Source organism: Neolamprologus multifasciatus, chromosome 10 (assembly GCF_963576455.1).
Source record: "Neolamprologus multifasciatus chromosome 10, fNeoMul1.2, whole genome shotgun sequence".
NCBI classification, from domain to species: Eukaryota; Metazoa; Chordata; class Actinopteri; order Cichliformes; family Cichlidae; genus Neolamprologus; species Neolamprologus multifasciatus.
This window is the reverse complement of record NC_140448.1, coordinates 13,170,390-13,188,280: the sequence shown is the minus strand read 5'-3', so window position 1 is coordinate 13,188,280 and position 17,891 is coordinate 13,170,390. Positions and strand designations below refer to the sequence as shown.

At 40.3% G+C, this 17,891-nt stretch overlaps 2 protein-coding genes across 6 annotated transcripts in view; one reads left to right on the top strand and one right to left on the bottom strand.

Annotated features, from left to right (window-relative positions):
* Positions 1 to 3,202, top strand: part of LOC146509761 (serine/threonine-protein kinase PAK 3) — a 49,765-nt gene extending 46,563 nt beyond the window's left edge. For all 3 annotated transcript variants that reach the window (XM_085174402.1, XM_085174401.1, XM_085174403.1), the window contains one exon: positions 396 to 3,202. In XM_085174402.1, the coding sequence (XP_085030528.1) occupies positions 396 to 485 (90 nt within the window). In that variant the 3' untranslated portion in view covers positions 486 to 3,202. The remainder of the gene's footprint in view (positions 1 to 395) is intronic.
* A 14-nt stretch (positions 3,203 to 3,216) lies between these two features.
* On the bottom strand, positions 3,217 to 13,242 carry LOC146509760 (calpain-5-like). Of its 3 annotated transcripts, XM_085174400.1 has the most exons (14): positions 12,879 to 13,242; positions 12,061 to 12,244; positions 10,912 to 11,094; positions 10,626 to 10,757; positions 9,451 to 9,659; positions 9,124 to 9,316; positions 8,849 to 9,039; positions 7,719 to 7,796; positions 7,430 to 7,625; positions 7,213 to 7,335; positions 5,117 to 5,319; positions 4,547 to 4,668; positions 4,314 to 4,450; positions 3,217 to 3,865 (listed from the first exon to the last, which is right to left on the bottom strand). In XM_085174400.1, the coding sequence occupies exons 3-14, from the start codon at positions 11,074 to 11,076 to the stop codon at positions 3,695 to 3,697; spliced, it is 1,920 nt and encodes a 639-aa protein (XP_085030526.1). In that variant the 5' UTR covers positions 11,077 to 11,094; positions 12,061 to 12,244; positions 12,879 to 13,242; the 3' UTR covers positions 3,217 to 3,694. The 3 variants fall into 3 exon arrangements, with proteins under 3 accessions (XP_085030526.1, XP_085030524.1, XP_085030525.1); XM_085174398.1 differs by lacking the exon at positions 12,061 to 12,244 and having other exon boundaries at positions 12,879 to 13,240; XM_085174399.1 differs by lacking the exon at positions 12,879 to 13,242 and having other exon boundaries at positions 12,061 to 12,865.
* Positions 13,243 to 17,891: the final 4,649 nt, after the last annotated feature.

Below are 17,891 nucleotides of genomic sequence, written 5' to 3'. Positions count from 1 at the left end.
TAATAATAATTTCTCTCACCCCAACCGGTCGCAGTAGATGGCCGCCCCTCCCTGAGCCTGGTTCTGCCAGAGGTTTCTTCCTGTTAAAAGGGAGTTTTTCCTTCCCACTGTCGCCAAAGTGCTTGCTCATAGGGGTCATATGATTGTTGGGTTTTTTTTCTCTGAATGTATTATTGCAGGGTCTACCTTACAATATAAAGTGCCTTGAGGCAACTGTTGTTGTGATTTGGCGCTATATAAGCAAAACTGAATTGAATTGAATAATATGATTCTAAGCGTACTATATTAAATCTACTCTTATGCTTGTTTTAATAATCATAACTGTATTTTTATGATATTGCAACACTCTTTGGATTCATAGGTACATTTTTAAAAATAATTTTTTGCATTTTCAGCATTCTTTCCTCAAGTTGGCGAAGCCTCTATCCAGCCTGACGCCCCTGATTGTAGCTGCAAAGGAAGCCATAAAGAACAGCAGTCGCTAAGGATGTGCTCTCTGTCCGCACCCGAGGCTGGAGCCCTGCCTGCGATGAGTGCTTTCATCACATCCAGGGGCTTGGGTGTATGGGGGGCGGGTGACGTGACAGTGACAGCACAAGGAGGGGTTTGTGTGACTTACAGTGACAGCACAAGGACAAAAGACCCCCAGGCCTCAAATGTAGGATGGACATCTGGCCTTGCAGCGTCTCGGCCCATGCTGCTGAAAAGACCTTGTCTCCCCGTTTACTCCTCCAGCACTCTGTACATGTAGAGCAGTCTATCACAAGTGTGTGTGAGTGTGTGGGTGTGTTGGCCTGCGTGCGCGTATACAAACTGTGCACATTTCTTTGTGTCGTACGTCCTGTTTGGGAGGCGGTTGCTTTCCAAACCGAAAAAAAAAAAAAAACATGAGAAAATTGAAAAGAAAGCGTGCTCATTTTCAAGAAGAGGCTCCAAGAGCGACGAGGAGAGACAAAAAAACTAAACTTGAAGAGCCTGAATTTCCTTCCCTGGCAAGCTTTAGGCTTGATTTTCCCTCCTCCAGTCCTTCCCTTCATGGTGCACCATCGGGCCACACCTGCACCTGCAGGGACTGGCTGATGTGAGAGCGTGATTCTGGACCCAGCCTTTGCCTGCATGACTACGGCTCTGTGGAAAAAACATAGCTACTCCTCTGCAGACTGTCACATCTCAAGGTGGAATATTTTTGCATTTTCTGTGTGTCTGTGTGTGTGTTTGTAAATGCGTGTAGTAGGGGTGCCACTACAGGGGAAAAAGTCAGGAATAATTTCACATGACCTATGCCAGCTTTAAACACCCTTTATTAATCCATTTCATATCGGTGAAGAGTTGGAGTTGGCGATGGTTGCCTGAAGTTTTGGCTGTTTCCTGTTGCAGACACACATGATCACTGATACCAGAGCCAGAGCTGTGTGCTTGAGATGTTTATAATGTTTATATTATGGCGATCTGTCATTTACTCATCCTAGAAGATGGTCATCTACAGTAAGTTGGAGGTCCAGCGCCACACTCAATCACACCCAAGGATGCCCCAAGAATCACAGTGTCCTTAGTCAAGATACACCCAACAAACAAATGCTGTGAACAAAAAATATATTTATCCAATTGAAACTGACAAACACGACCTAAAGGGAAAGTACTTCAAATGCATGTGTTGTGTCCAATGAGCCGCTGACCACCAGCTGCCCCTCCTTCCTTCCTTCCTTCCGTCCTTCCTTCTTCCTTTTTGTACTTATGATGCTGCTCATTCATGCTCCCCCCCCCCCCCCCCCCCCATTTAATTGGATGTTATGCAAATTCTTTCCGTGATATTTACATTTTATCACCTTTTGGGTGTGCGTCGGATCAAAAAGAGGGGGATGTTATCAAGGGAGTGAAGCAGGGAGTGCCATTTTACGATTGTTCCTTGCCCTATAGCGCTGAAAACCCTAGCCGAAATTCACATTGATCGCCATCATTCCATCCATACTGGGTTTGCTTAAACTCACTCCTCTGTACAGAAGTTTAGATTTTGTGTCTGTATTTGCTGCCTTCATTGGACATTTCCCATGTAGCATCCCCCCCGTGTGTGTGTGCGTGCGTGCGTGCGTGTGTGTTAGGGGGCTACCTCAATCTGCACTAGAAGATGCCTCACTCGTGTTGTCCACCTTGACTTTGAGGTGCAGGGTAGCTGCTTAGTCATATTGTACCTCCACTGTCCAGCGCAGAAGATGAAGGAGTGACGTGAGACAGGAGGAAGCAACAGAATCCATGCATGTAAAACAAACTATACACTGTATGTCATCTTCAGATAGGTTAAGATTGTTAGGATATGTATGTATGTATGTAAATACGACGGGAACCCCCACTTTTTTTCATAACTATGTAACTTAAAACGACAATATTCAGGTTGCTCTGTGGTATGTATCAATAATTGTTTTGCACCCTGGAAATAGAAGAGAAAAAAAGAGAGAAAAGCAAACACACAAACGCCGTCTCTGCACTCCTGGATCCACCTCTCCTGTTTGGGCTCTATAGGACACTCCTTCATCCGGACAGAGAGCCGATGAATGCGGCACTCTGTGTGCAGGCCCACACAGTCTGTCCTGAATACCACTGCTGAGTGTTTCTGCGTGTGTGCGTGTGTGAGTGCGCGTGGTAGGTGTGGGTGGCCTGTTAGGAAGCTTCGCCAGCCCTGGGACATCTGGCCTCTGCCCCATGTACAGGTCTGAACTATGAGCACAAAGGTGAATTTCGGGACGAGACACCGCCGACGTGCCCCCTTTTCTGTGGTTGCTCCTGTACATTCCTATCTTCTGAATGTGTAAACCTGTACACGTGGTGTGAAAATTCCTCTATTAATGTCTATCAAGAGAATGGAACAAAGACAAAAAATGTTACTTTTTAAATTATTATCTTTATTATTATTATGATTATTATTACTACTACTCTTATTATTGTCTAGCTTTGTAAAACTGCTGATCCATCTGGCACACCTCAGCAGGCCTTCCCCCATCTTTGGAAAAGGACAAATGAGTGAAGGGGAAATGAGGTTTTGGATAAACTATTTTTAATTGTGGTTGAAGCAATAGACTTTTTGAACTTTGAATTGTGCATGGCTGTGTCTTGAGTGTCCAAAAAACAAAAAAAAACTGAAGGAAAAAAAAACAACAAAATATTGCAGTTTGGGAACTGGACTGAAATAAAAAGAGGAAGAAAACCAGAGTCGTAGCAGTGTTTGGTCTTAGGATTTCTTTTAATTTTTGTTCCATTGAGGATTTTCTTAGTACTCATGAGAACGAACCATGATTGTAAACTGCTGGAGGAAAGAAACGGAAGAGGAATGCATACGTGTAACACCAGGTGTAGCATGTAACACGTTACTCTGCAAAAAGGCGGCTGTACAGGCCGCGATCTTGATAACTGTGAGGCCTGAAGGACAAATCCTGCCATGTTTCTCACAGTGTCGTATCAGAATAATCGGGGTTACAAACACATCAAAATAAAAACTTTATATATAAATTATAAAAGCATGAATAAAAAAAAAAGATCAAAAGTAACGAAAAGGGAGAGATTTTCAGTTTGTCCCATAGTTCCCTGCTCACATAAATTCACCTTCATACAAATGCATCCCACTGCTGGTTTTGATGCTTGTCAAATAAGTTACACAATATGTTCACGTTAAAGCTGAGAAAGGATTCAGCCCTCTCTCCGGTCATATGGCAGTCAGCTGAACCGAGGTGACGATCCTTAGGCCGATGATGCCAGGCATCTGCCGTCCTTGATCTGTGAGCTGAAGCCTCTGAGGTTCGGTGGGGTCGTTCACTGACCCGGACAACACGACTTGGCCCATAAATTCATCCTTCACTGCGTTGCTGTTCCACACCTGAGGAGAAACAGTCAGTTTGAAATATATTTATCTCCACACTCTAAAATTTAATGGCAAAACAAATGTTTTCACTCATTAAACAGATTAGGAATTTAAGATTTGCACATGCAGGATGAGACTTGGTCCAATATGCAAATTTTGGCTTTTATGAGCAGAGACAGCACTTAGTTTATATTTGCAGAATTGTGTGTAAGACTTCAGGTAAATTGAAAGTTTGTTCACTGTTAAAAGCTGGGAAATTTGTTTTCTTATGCTCTTGAAGCCTTTTACAAACTCTTTAATGAAATCTTTACAGTCTTTGAGATTAAAATAACGCTGATCTCTGAAAAGCAGACATGTCTGAGAGCCATAGTTTCAACCGGACAGAGGTGAGAAATCCCTTTGCTCCACCAGTCACTGAGAATAATTCCATTAAGCAGGACTAATGAGATAGACTGCATATTACCTGCACAGTTATGGGCTTGCTCGGCTTTTTCCTGTAGAAAACACCGCTAGTTGCAAACTCTGGGTTTAAGGTGTCCTTGTGGATGGTGGATTTGACTGACTTGCCCTCACATGATATGATCACGTAGGGGTCTGCACCTGCGTGAAAGAGAACCAGATTTGGTGGATTAAAGACTCATCACGCTGAACAGAAGTGTTATAGCAGGAAGTTTAACTTGTGGAAAGTCTTCTAACCTCCTGTGCGGTCCTGATTCTGCAGCCCCTCAGCTGAATGTACATAGACATGAGTCACAGCTTGTGGGTAACCAATGATTGAACTCCAGCATTTTACCTGTGGCTTGTCCACTGTCAGCTCCCTGTGAGAGTAGAGAAGAGTTAAGAGTTGGCAATGTGGCCTTGTTCTTACTAGAGGCAAATTGAGAGAGTGGAACAGTAACATTACACCTATGATTCAGGGCATCAGGGCAGGGCTGAGTGGATGACCTGTATCATTAATGAATGACTATGAGTTGCTGTGCCAAAAAGAAACAAAACAAAATCTGGCAAAATAAAATATTTGGCCAAGAAAAGCAATAGAAGTTACTGTAAATCACATTTAAATGGTCCCTATTTCCCAAAACACTCATTTGAATGTTTTCTTGGAGAATTCCCATTCATGTCTAAAAACGTACAAACAGCTCCCATATCAGTCACTTTCCCAGATAAGTGCGTTATTTTTTAGAGTTATTAATATTACATTTTTGTCTGACAAACTCAGCTACACACTGTTGTTGGCTTGACCTCACATCTAAGGCACTGTCCTACCTGCAGCCGGACTCCACATCAGTGAAAACCCGGAGCATGAAATCGCCCAGCGTAAAAGGCTGGAAGGTGGTGGGGAAGATGACATATCGACCCTGAGTCAGACTGATCCTCATGAACACTGTCCGAGCATTGATGTAGGTTGACGTATTTACACACTTTTGGGTCAGGATGTCATGTAAACGGTACTTCCTGTTCAGCTCCACCTGGAAAAGAATTTGATATTTTGTAAGCATAATTTACAAAAATCCTGTGCAACACAGTTTGGAGCTACTTCAATAAATTTCAAAGGAAATTCTATTACAAGTGACACATGAAAATATCACCTAAGAAGCATATAGTACGCTCAAAATGAATGCAGCTTGGCACACAGGGTGAGCTTGACTGCAAGATTAGCTTGCAAAAACAATTGATCAAAATAATACAACGTAGCAAAAATATATAAGATTACATAAATTACGTCTACTATAAAAAACAAATCTGGGTAGCAGAATTTCATTTTTCCCTGTTTAATTTATTGCCATTTTACTTAAAGGTGACTTGAACTCTAATGAGCTGCACTTTTTACTGCATGAAGGAGCAAAACCTTCCGCTCCACCGCAGTCAGCTGCATCAGTATAGTAGCAATCCTGGGCAGAAAAATGACTTTTAAACTGCATTTTGCTAATTTTGTACATTTGAATTGTGCCAGAGTCAACGAATACATGTTCTTCTTGTTCATCATATACTTTAATTGATGCCTTTAAACAGCGTAGTAAAGAGAAGTGGAAAAGATGCTTCACACTTAGAGTTTTCTGCCTCCTGGTGGCACAAAATAGAAACAATAATTGAATTTTAACACGCGCATTACTGTGTTGACTGATCGGCTTCTTTCTTCTTGTTTATGAAAAAAAAAAATACAATGGCATTAAATGTGATTTTTTTTTCACCACAAACAAAGCAGACATGAATCTAATCGTAACATCTGTGGTTTAGAAGAAGTGCCCGATAGAGGAAGAGGACACATTACTTGTATGATAAACATACATGGTTGAATAAAGATTTAACATTTCACTTCCACAGTGGGCCACCCGCACACGGCTTTTTCTGTTCTCTTTCTTTTTTTAATTAAAAGCTTTTTATGGTGCTGATATTCATTCCTGTCCAGAGTTTTGGCAGCACTTCTATCAGCGTGATAATAGTGCAAAGTGTGTGTCTGAACTTTGCCATGTCTCTGTCAACTAAAGTCTCATTACAGGAAATGGGCTGTCAGTTTTGTCACACTGGGTTTCATGGTCTCATTTAAAGGTGACAATCTAATCGCAACATTCAGGACAACATCAAGTTTTAAACCCGTTTCTGAAACATACCCCAGGTTATAGTGATGGGCACTTATTGTATCTCGTGTCTGTTTCAGAACTCAGTGTATCCATGTATTTCATACTTTTCAGCTTTTTTTTGGCCTGGTTATGATTTAGCAGACATAACACATGAGTCCTAAATAATCCCTGCACACTGCTGCACAAGAACACAGGCATCCGAGCCGTCTGAAATCATCACAAAGATTTGAGTTTGGTGTTCGGTTCCACGCTGCTTTTCAGCCTGAAGCAATCACAGAAAGTATGTGGTACCTTTTTGTGTTTAATCATTTATGGTTCAGGCTGCTGAAATGGTCTGTTTTGGTTCTGATAAAACACTCAAGGGGTGTAAGTTGTTGGAAAAAACAAACTTATCACTGTTTGGTCATTAAATGAGAAGAGAAAGTCAAGTGATGCCAGGATGGGGTGAAAAGGCTTTGCTTTTGACCAAAATAAACTGAACTTTGATTAATGTTTTCATTCCAGACAAGAATAATGAGCCGTTCACTAAATGTGGGACTGCACCGTAATATTATCCCTCATTTCTAGTCCTGCATATTGAGACAATTTGACACATTTTGACTTTCTTTAGACTTTAAACATTTACAATAGCTGTGAAGCAAGTCCCCTCAAACTCAGCACACACAGCAGACATTATTCTGACAAATGAGTATGACATGTTTGGCTATATTTTAAGCATTTCACATCTGCCACAAACACAGTCTTTCCCACATATGGAAGGGTTACATGACACTGTGATACCTTAAAGATGCCAAAGCCAATGCTAAGGTTTTCTCCGTGACCTTGAGGTCTGTGGATTTTCATGTCTCTCTGTTGCAACGAGATGAGGACCTCATCAGTCTCCTTTGTCACATCAAATAAATACTGCAAAAGAAGTTGAAATGGAGCCATCACAGATGTGTACACATACATGAACAGAGGTGATATAAGGAGAGAGGTCATCCAGAGCCTGCTGTACCTGTGGGTTCTGCAGGAATGTCCGTTTGTGGTTAGCACAGCCGCCACAGCGGTTTAGAAGTGGGTCAGCATTTTTGGTCCAGCTGCCAAAGTGCACGTACTCATGCCAAGTCTTATGGACGCTAATCAATGAAGTATTTATGACACGGCACACGTCTGAATCAGTGAAGAACTTGCACCAGTCTGTAAATGACATCCTGAAGATTTGAACGGAATCTATTATTAAAATCTGGAAAAGTGGGATAAACTGTCCTGAAATAGTGCTGTGATTGAGGAAATTCATCACTTACCAGAACTCTCCATCATCTTCCACTGTGATGCCAAGCTTATGCCTCTCTGTGTCACCAACCTTTGCCCATTCCTCAGAACTGGCAAACAACAATAAAGCAAGGCAGAATGTTTAATGCGCTTACAAACAGCGCACAGATCAAAAGACATTTTTTCATTTTCAGAAAATTGCCTGTCCGAGCCAGTAGCAAAAGTTTCCACAGAGACTTTATAACACTGAAAAAATAAAAATACCTGAAACTCCTTTTATAGTTCTCTGTAAAAGTCTGTAAATAGTTCAATCTAAAATGCTGTAACATCCCTGAGTATTAGCCAACAACTTGCCCTAACATTAAATTACATTACAAAATTAAATTACAGACAGATGGAGGTTTTGCCATGAAGAAGTCATTATTTGGCATTATTAGGCTTAGTCATTGCAATTCATTATTATCAGGCTCTCCCAAAAACTCCCTAAAAAGGCTTTAGTTGATCCAGTAGTTAGTTGAGAGTACTGACACGGACTAGAAATAGAGGGTGTATTTGTCCCATATTGGCTTCTCTTCACTGGTTCTCTGTCAAATAAAGAATCAATTAATTAAAATTCTTCTCCTGTTATACAAGGCTTAAATAATCATTCTCCATCGTATCCTAAAGACCTTGCATTAGTGTATACCCCATTAGAGCACTTTGCTTTCAGACTGGGGTCTTACTTGGGGTCTCTCAGGTATTTAAAAGTAAAATGGGAGGAGGAGCCTTCAGCCTTCACGCCACTGTGGAACCAGCTCCCAGTTTGGACTCAAGAGACAGACACCTTCTCTACTTTTAAAATTAGTATTGAAACTTTCCTTTTTGATAAAGAATATAGTTAAGGCTGGGTCTGATTGTCTTTAGGGTCTTTATAGCTTCTTCATCTTCCGATGTAAAGTGCCTTGTGGCATCTGTTGTGATTTGCTACATAAATAAAATCAAATGTCATTGAACTATTTGAACCAATGAACCACAGCTCTGTTTTCCATATGAATCCAAAAAACACCAAAACAAGTTCGTAAGGCAGACATTTAAAAAGGCTTTGAAATTTTTTGGCACAGTGCCTGCTGAAATCAGAACACATAGCAAAGACAAAATTAACTATAACAAGCTTCCTGCTCACCTGTCACTCCAGGCTCCTTTCCATTCAATCTTACCCCAGGGATTTCTCATACGGATCAGAGGAATGGTTTCTTTCTTGAAGTAGGCCAGCAGCCCATGACCCAAACGAACCCTCTTCACTGCAGTTACTGAGTACGCATGGCCTTTCACGAGCCCGTTCATCATCTTGAACTCAATTTCATGAGGCTGTGCCTGTAATATTTTGCAAACAATTACTATCGGCATGTTTAAAGTGCTTAAAACACAAAGACGTGTATATTCAGAAACAGCACAGACCCTGATGGAGCAGCTTATGATTCCTCCTCGGTCGTACACCTTCAGCAGGTCATCAAAAAGTTTGTCTTGTTTTCCTTGGTCCTTATAAAATTGCCCTTCCTCTAGGCTGATGGCTTCAGATACAGCTCCACTGAAATCCACCACAGCATCACCAGTGTTTCCGCCCTCAAGGGACTGATAGCAGCCAGAGAGCCTGGGCACAGATGGTGTAAGAAATGCAGAAGTTTAGTTCAAAGCATTATAAATGCAGACGGGACCTAAAACTAAACCAAGTAAGAGTCTCTCTCCCCCCCCCCCCAAAAATCAGGCCATTTAAAGTTTACTGACTTTGCATAGGCCTTTTCCAGCAGAGCACTCCAGAATTCGTTGGGGTCTTTCGAGTGGCAGTAGATGAGTTCTTCATTGATCGTAGGGAGTCGGTCATCAACCACCACGTCGATCCACTCACCAAAGATCCAGAACTGAAAGTGGAAGATTCCTGCGTAGTTCTCGGGGTGTTTGTCATCCCACTCCTGCTCCTTCCAGTCAGGAATCACCTGGTTTGGCATGCCACGACACCCAAAATGAAACGTGCCCACAACAGATAGATTTGAACAAAATCACCAAAACGTATACACTATAACGAGTTCAACAAAACCCTTTAAATGACATCTTTGCTCATAAAGCACTGAGTGCACGCAAAATTCAGACTAAAGATCTGCAGTTCTACATAGTATAGTGGAAGCATGCCTATTTACTGTAGTTCACATTAGCTTACATTAGCTTACCAATAAATGCTGGTGTAATTTACCACATCTGTTGTTCTTGTGTTTTCACAGAGAGTCTGTTGTAGTGTTTTATGTGTGTTCTAAAATCAAACGTTTGCAGTGGATGGCACTGATGGTCTGTTTGCTTAAATTACAAAATGCTGTAATAAAGAATTGGCCATTAAGTTCTCTAGTTGTACCAACCCCAGGGATTTGAGAACATATAATGTGGAGTGGGTAAGACAAAATAAGTGACATAGAATGCATAGCTGATGTATCCTCACACTTTCAGTTTTTCTTCCTCTGCTTCTTGCAATTAAAATGTGGAAAAAAGGTGAAAGATTTCTACAAAGGACCAAAACGTTTTGGTTGACATTTATTCTCCATCGCTAAGCCCCTCCAGTTCCTCTTCAGGTTTCCCTCTTTTCCCTCTTCTTCTTTGATTTGTATTTTATTTAAGAAAAAAAGATAAACCCACTACAGTCAAGTTTCACAGACAATTTTCTAAATAGCTGAATTTTGTATCTCTCAGGTTTCATAGTCCCTTTGCCCTTAGCTATTAGCAAAGTTACAGTACAATATAATATGTTTGTCTGCCAGATATATTGAATATATCCATGGGAGAACTTCCTTCCTGAAACGAATACCCTGCTGCTATAGTTACAGTATTTAAGTTTTATTAATGTACAGTTATCAACTTTAATGCACCAACTCCTCGACACCCACATTAAGAATAAAGCAACAAAGTTAACACACCTTCTGCCAGAGCTTTGGCTTCAAGGCCAGACAAGAGCAGGCTGCAACAAACCAGCAGTTTCCCACAACTCCCTGGTTCAAATCATGGGAGCTGATGCCCTCAACAAACAGATGAGGTTTTTTACTTATCTCCTACAACAGAGAAAATAACATGACAGACTGTTAAGACTTTAACAGTATTGAAAAAAAGTATATAAGTATAATTATAGGTTTAGTTTTTTCTTTTCTTACATGCTGTCTTAAAAACAAACATGTGGCTTGATGGATATTAGCCTTGGCCACTTACCCCGGGTCGTTTCCACTTTACCCTACCAGGAGGTGGTTTGTTATAATAGAGTGAAGTGTTGGTGGCTGGAAACTCGGGATCCTCAAACAGCGTCTTGTTCCTGATGCAGTCATTCTTCAGGTCAGCGTAGTGCTGTTTTTTGTACGGCTTCACAGAGGAGACCATCGTGCTGAAGCCTCACAGCTGCAGATCGATGAGAGACACCAGACATTTTCAGACTTTGTAAGGGTAGGAGGTCCCAAAGCTGATCGTTATTGGGCAAATCCAGCTGAAACTGTTCTCGTAAATCTCAGTGTTGTTTCATTGCCAGATCATAGCAGACCGACCTTTGACCCAAAGTCCCTCGAGACAGTCTAGGTTTACCGATGAGCATACGGTGTTTACATAGCAATATGCAACTTTCTTATTAACTATATTCTAAAACAGGAAATGAAAACTTTACAGTTAGAACACAGAGCTCACGGATAAAAAAAAAATGAAACATTTGATGTAAAGGGATTTTTAATCATCTGACGAGCTGCAGTTTTCTGATTGAATCAAGTGTTTTACACTGATTTAGATCCATCTATAGTGTTTGAAATCTTAAGAGAAAGTAAATAAACATACATTGCATATCATTCAAAGATCAACAGCACTAACAATATTTGTGGCGTAAAGACTTTATGTAAACTGCCTCGTATTGTGAGAATAATATTAATTATATTATGGCTACATTTTACTTTGTGGCAGAGGGAGTGATCATCATCACAGCTGTTTTCTCCGGGAAATGACTCTTGAACTCTTTGTCCCACTCATGTCAACTTCTGAGTGCTGCGTTTAGTCAGCATGAGCCAAAATAATTAGTTTTGATAAAGCTCGATATTTCATTTTTGCCAAGAATAACACACCACAGTGTACCAAATATCCTTTACTGGAAGCGACAAGCATTGAATTAAGAAAAACTTTGTAACTGTTTCTTTATAAAATCAAACAAGTTAAAAAAAAACAGGACAGGACAGGAAACATGATTTAGAGTGTGCACAGATCTAGCAGACAGACAGAAAGAATCGAGCTAACTCCAAAATTTAAAGAATGAGAATTTTCAGATTTTTCTATAAAGTTCAAAATCAGATAACTCATTGAAGACAAGAAAACATATCTGCACTATACCTCTCAGACGGCAGGTGTGCACCTATAACTTCCTGGTCAACAACAAGGAAGTTTCCAGGTGTTGTACTTGCTTGTGGCTGAGAGCCACACCCCGGTTGTTATTGTTCTTACTGCACTGGATCTTATCGTCTTGACATTTTACTGTTTGACCCGAACACTTTATGATGTCATGACTCCCAGATTTCTGAAATGGATTAACAAATCATTCTGTGTCTGTGGGTAAGGGAGTACACAGAGTTGTTGGTGAGTTTGTGCTTGTGTGACTGTTATCGGTTTGAGAGTTCCTGGCTAAAGCGCTCAGACAGGCTATTTTTGGTTGGTTATTCCATTTACTCTTTTTTTTTTTTTAAAGGACTATAAGTGTTTACATGATAAAAACATTTGTTTCTCAACAGCACTTTGCAAGATTATGTCTCATACTGTCCTTTTAATCTGTATAATATGTGAATAGCAGTTGATACTCCCCCCATATCCGGCATATTCACCGGCACGTGACAGTGTTTTTAGAGATACAGTTCAGTGTTTTAGTTTCATACCACAAAACCTCCCCAAAAAACTAAAGCATTTTATAGTCTGAGTTTATACTGATTTGTGCCTGGGTAAATGTAAATATTATATTGTTATAAAAATTACTTTTAAATGGTACAGTAAAAATGGCTGCTGGCCAAAACAAAGATAAATCTGAGTCATTCAGTCAAATTAAAAAAAGAAAAACACCGATGCAGTAAATCCCATGAATCCACAGTAAACCATATATACTTGTTGAATGTTAAAACTGAAAGCACTTAAGTGCTTAAAATCTTAAGAGCAGCACTCACCTGTCGTCTTGTCCTTGCAGTGATGGGCTCAAACACATCCAATCGTCCCGTGGGGGCTCCTGTGAGAGCTGTTTAAAGATCAGTCCCAAACTCGACACTGCAAGTTGTTACGTCCTTTCATAAAGTGTGCAATCTGGATGATTTCTTTTTTCAGAACCAGATGCCGTTTCTTGAGTTTTAACTTGTAGCACCGAGCGCTTCCACAAAGAGTAACACATAACACAGTGCCTGAGAACTGGTCTGACGAGCTCCTCTGCAGCAGGAGGTGTTAGGCTGACATGGTGATTGGAAGGTGGGAGGGACGGTGGGGGACTGAAACTGAATACTTTCGGTACTACCACCCAGCCCCACTAAGGTGAAGCAAGTATGAACCTGCCCTGGTTTTTTCTTAAACATTAAAACTTAGATTTAACAAACATCCAAACACTGTTTCCTTGATGTAGTGTTGCATATCTCTGCTAAAAAACAAAAAAAACAACAACTTGCATTATTGTTCTTTAACTTTTACCATGCCTAATTGAATAAACATAACTAATAAGCCATATGTTATCCTTGCACTTTAAGTGAACTGTGGTAATAAGACAAACTGGCAGGCACTGAGTGTTCTGGGCTTAAAGAGCACAAGAAACACTTTGACTTCCCCTGACTAAGAAAAATCTCGAGTGGCTAAATCCAGGCTCAAAACTGAGGACAAACTGAGCCAACATTAATAAGGTAAATCCACGAAGGAGTAAAGGAGACAGGCCAAAAAAGAAACAGAACAGATTTTCAAAATAACAATAAATCATCTGGATTAGCTGTTATATGAGAAAATACCAAACATGAGTTTCTGATGTGAGCAATAGATAACGAGAATGAGTGTATCAGTGAGCGGGGTGATATCTAGACACACACCATACGACATGAGATTGTTTGAAAAGAAGGAAACACTTCCTGTGGTAGAAACGGGGGGGCCAGATCAACGCTGTCATAACTTAAATAATGAAAATTTTAATGAGCGCAGTCTCATGGTTTCTTCAGTAAATGAGTCACGAGGTCAGCGCTGTCAAAGCCCTCTTCCTCGTGGGAATGTATAACTGTCAGATATAAACATTTTGCCACAAAACAGCATGCGAGGGTGGAGTAATCACAGAAGTGTAGTTACATATCACCACTTAAAGAAGGAGAGATTTAAATTGATCTGTTTTATCTACATTATATTTACATTGTGTCATAAAATTGGAAAAATAAAGCCAGTGAGAAATAATCATTTCTGGAACGTTTCCACAGGACTCTGTGCAGTTCTGTGAAAACTTAAGTACACCCGATGACTCAGCAGCTTGTAGAACCACCTCAAGCAGGGATGGATGTGGAGCTTTACTAAATGACGTGTCCTTTGTGGTGTCTATAAACTATACTGGACAAACCTTCACACCCTCTCCGTGACGTGCTGGACGGTCACAGGAGCACATTCTGCAAACGACTCATTCTATTGCAATGCACTACAGAAGCTTACAGGAAATCATTCCTACCTGTTATACAGCTCCCCCTCTAAGGTAACTGCACTATTTTTACTTTCAGTATCTTGTATATATTGAAAGAGAAAATATATAGATATTGTGTGTTGTTCAACTTTGGAGCATTTATTTAGACACTTGTCCCCCATCTTATAATTTAATTAAGTCTGTGTAAGAAAGGGAATGATGGAAGGGATTTGTGATGTATTGTTTTCTGTATGACTATCAGTCTCTCACGTCACTGAGAAGGAATTCTGGCTTTTCTTCACAACATTGCAGGACATCACTCTTAAAGGTCCTGCCACAGCATCTCAGTCTGCTGTGGCCTCAACTCTTTTCTGGGCTTCTTTTCTTTTTTTAGCCATTCTGTTGTAGATTTGATCACTTCAAAGTATCAACAAACAAAACCGGGGCTCCATACATACTTTGGTCTATAGTCACAGTCCTCTCAGGATGACTGACCTCCTGAAACGATCTCACAACCGCAATAAAAGTACAAATGTGGCGCAAAGGTGTTTTTTTTTTTTTAAATTTTTGCTGAGTGCAATCATGTTCTCTTGAGAATGGCTCTTTTTACTTTAAACTTTACATTTACAAGCCTACTGCTGTAGCTCCAGAAGACATTTCAGTGTTTTACAGCTTCCAGTAATGTAATATTGTGAAGTCTGAAGAGTATCACAGCTGCTTAAACTATAAGAGCAGATTTTTGTGTCTTTACAAAAGCACTCACCATCAGCCCCACCCCGACAGTACATCCCATAAATAGTCATCCTTTTCGCAAACCAGGCACATATCTACATTTGAATGACTATTTCTTTACTAAGGAAACTGCTTACAACAGAGGATTTCTTGTTTAGTCTGATCTGAACAATGAACAACCCCGATGGATCCTGTGACATTACACAGTTTCACTTCTTTGGCAAGCTTTAGAGTCATTACACAAAAATCTTTTCTGCAGGTTTTACATTTTTAACATTCTTTTTAAGGAAAAAAGAACCTGTCAAACATTTACAGTCGTTTTAAAAGGTGAGATAGTGAATGATACGTTTCTGTTGATCTTCCACCTCGTTCTGAAACATGCCCATTTAAAGGTTAGAGTGGAATTCAAATGTTTATTTTTGTGGCGTGCCTCTTGAATGAACCTTTAACGTCATTAGAGCAAAATGCCAAATTAGAAGACAAACAACATCCAGCAGATGGCAGGAGATTCATATGGCAACAAACGACAGCCAGCATCTCGCAGGTTTTGTTAAAAATCAGTGTTTGTAGTGCCATTCTTAAGTCTTACAGAAGAGAGCGCCACTGTAGAGTCTTTGATGCTGGGAGGCGGCCACGTTCTCCAGCACAGCACAACAAAAAAAAAGTCTGTAGTCATGATCCAGACAGAAGCTGGTGTAATGGATTTACATTAAAAACCTTTAATATTTAATATAGTTTTATAGTGTGGATTAAAAATTAAATGCACTTATGTGAATAAGCAATTATTGTACAGCACTATCATTAAATTCCATAGTTTAGATAGGTGTAAGGATGAGTGGGTGTTGTTGCAAGTATAATGAATGCACAAACAGCGCTTGATGACAGTGACAATTATGGGGATATGTTTGTACCAACTGTGAAAATCTGAAGCAGTCACTTTTGCATAAATCCAGACTGTTTATTTATGGCCAGTATTTCAGAGTTATTAAAACCTGACATGCACTCCCTGGCCAATTTCTTAGGTACATCTGTTCAATTGCTCCTTAAAGAAAATGTTGAATCAGCCAATCACATAGCAGTTCCTCAGAGCATTTAGGCAGGTAGACACAGTCAAGATAAGCTCCTGAAGTTCACACCGAGCATCAGAATTAAGGAAAAAGGGTAATTTAAGTGACTTTGAACGTGGCTCAGTTGTTGATACCAGACAGGCTGTTCTGAGCATTTCAGAAACTGATCTACTGGGATTATCCTTCATAACCGTCTCTATGGTTTACAGATAATAATCATAAAATAAAAATATCCAGTGAGCAGCAGTTCTCTGGGCGACAATACCTCGTTGGTGCCAGAAAACAGACTGCTTTGAGCTGACGGGAAGGTAAAAATAACTCAGATAACTACTGGTTCCAACCAGGATGCATTCAGAAGAGCGTCTCTGAACACACCAAAAGCATCAGATGGTGCTGGACAACAGACTGGAAAATGTTGCCTGGTCTAATGAGTCTTTGCATTTGGATGGTGGGATCAGAATTAGGCATAAACATGAAAACGTAGTCTTGCGTCAATGGTTCAAGCTTGTAGCATCAGTGTGGAGGATATTTTCTTGACGAACTCCTGTTAAGTATTGTTTAATTGCCACAGTCTATCCAAGTGCTGTTGCTAACCATGTCCATCCCGTTATGACCACAGTTTGCCCATTTTCTGATGCTTGCTTTCCACAGGATAACACGCCAAACCTTTGAGATGTGGAAGAACGGGAGATCATAGACATGAAGCTGACAAATCTGCAGCAATTGTCAATATGAAACAAAATCTGATGACCACCTTGTTGGATTGGTACCATGGAGAACAAAGGGAAGCTCTGAAGGCAAAAGGGGCATTGAAGCCAGCGCTAGGAAGGTGTAACTAATGAAGTGGCCAGTACTTTCTCCACAGATATTTGACTCTATGATCAGCTCACGAATTCTGAAAAATCTTGATGACTGCAACACATATACTAACTTGCCAGCCTGACACTACTGGCAGCTGATCAGCTGTTTGATATATTAGGTCACAGCTGACAATGAGAAAGGCATTTCTTGTTCCCATGGTGATGAAAATGCTTATGTAGAGGGATCCACAATGAGAACAATTACTATTTTTACATTAGTCCTTTATTTTTATGTCTCCCAGCGCACACACACACACACACACACTTCACTTTTCATATTTCCTATTAGTTTTCTGCAGTTAGAGTAATAAAAAAAAGAAACTCAACAACCAGAAAGGTGAAATACAATCGTTTTAATTGCAAAAAGGATACCGGTTAATACATTGAATGAAGCACTGAAACAAGCCACTGTGACATTGCAAAATACCACTAAAAAGGACATTGTAAAATTTCAGAGAAACAAAATAAAATCATCCATTCGATCAGAAAGGCATACATATGAAAGAGAGAACAGGAGGGGAGCATATTTACACCACGACCGAGAGTCCTGTGTCTCTACAAAACAAAGTGTGTTTGGAGGCCTCATTTAAGACGTTTAAAAATGTTTTCACAAATGGCCGTTAACAAAGTACAAGCCTGTTATGTCCCAGTTTAACTTTCTATCATAAGATGTTCATTTTAAAAAGGAAACAAAGAAAAGAAAGAAAAGACTGCGGAAAAAAGGCACCATCCATCTTACATGGCGGCTTCTGGTTTACACAAGTCAACCAACGTACTGTGGTAAGCGTTTTGTATGCTGTAGCGCCGTATTAAGCTGCAGAAAACTCAAGCTGACGAGAACAGTATTAGCACGTTAAGTTTTACAGAACTGTTTGAGAAGACTGACAACAA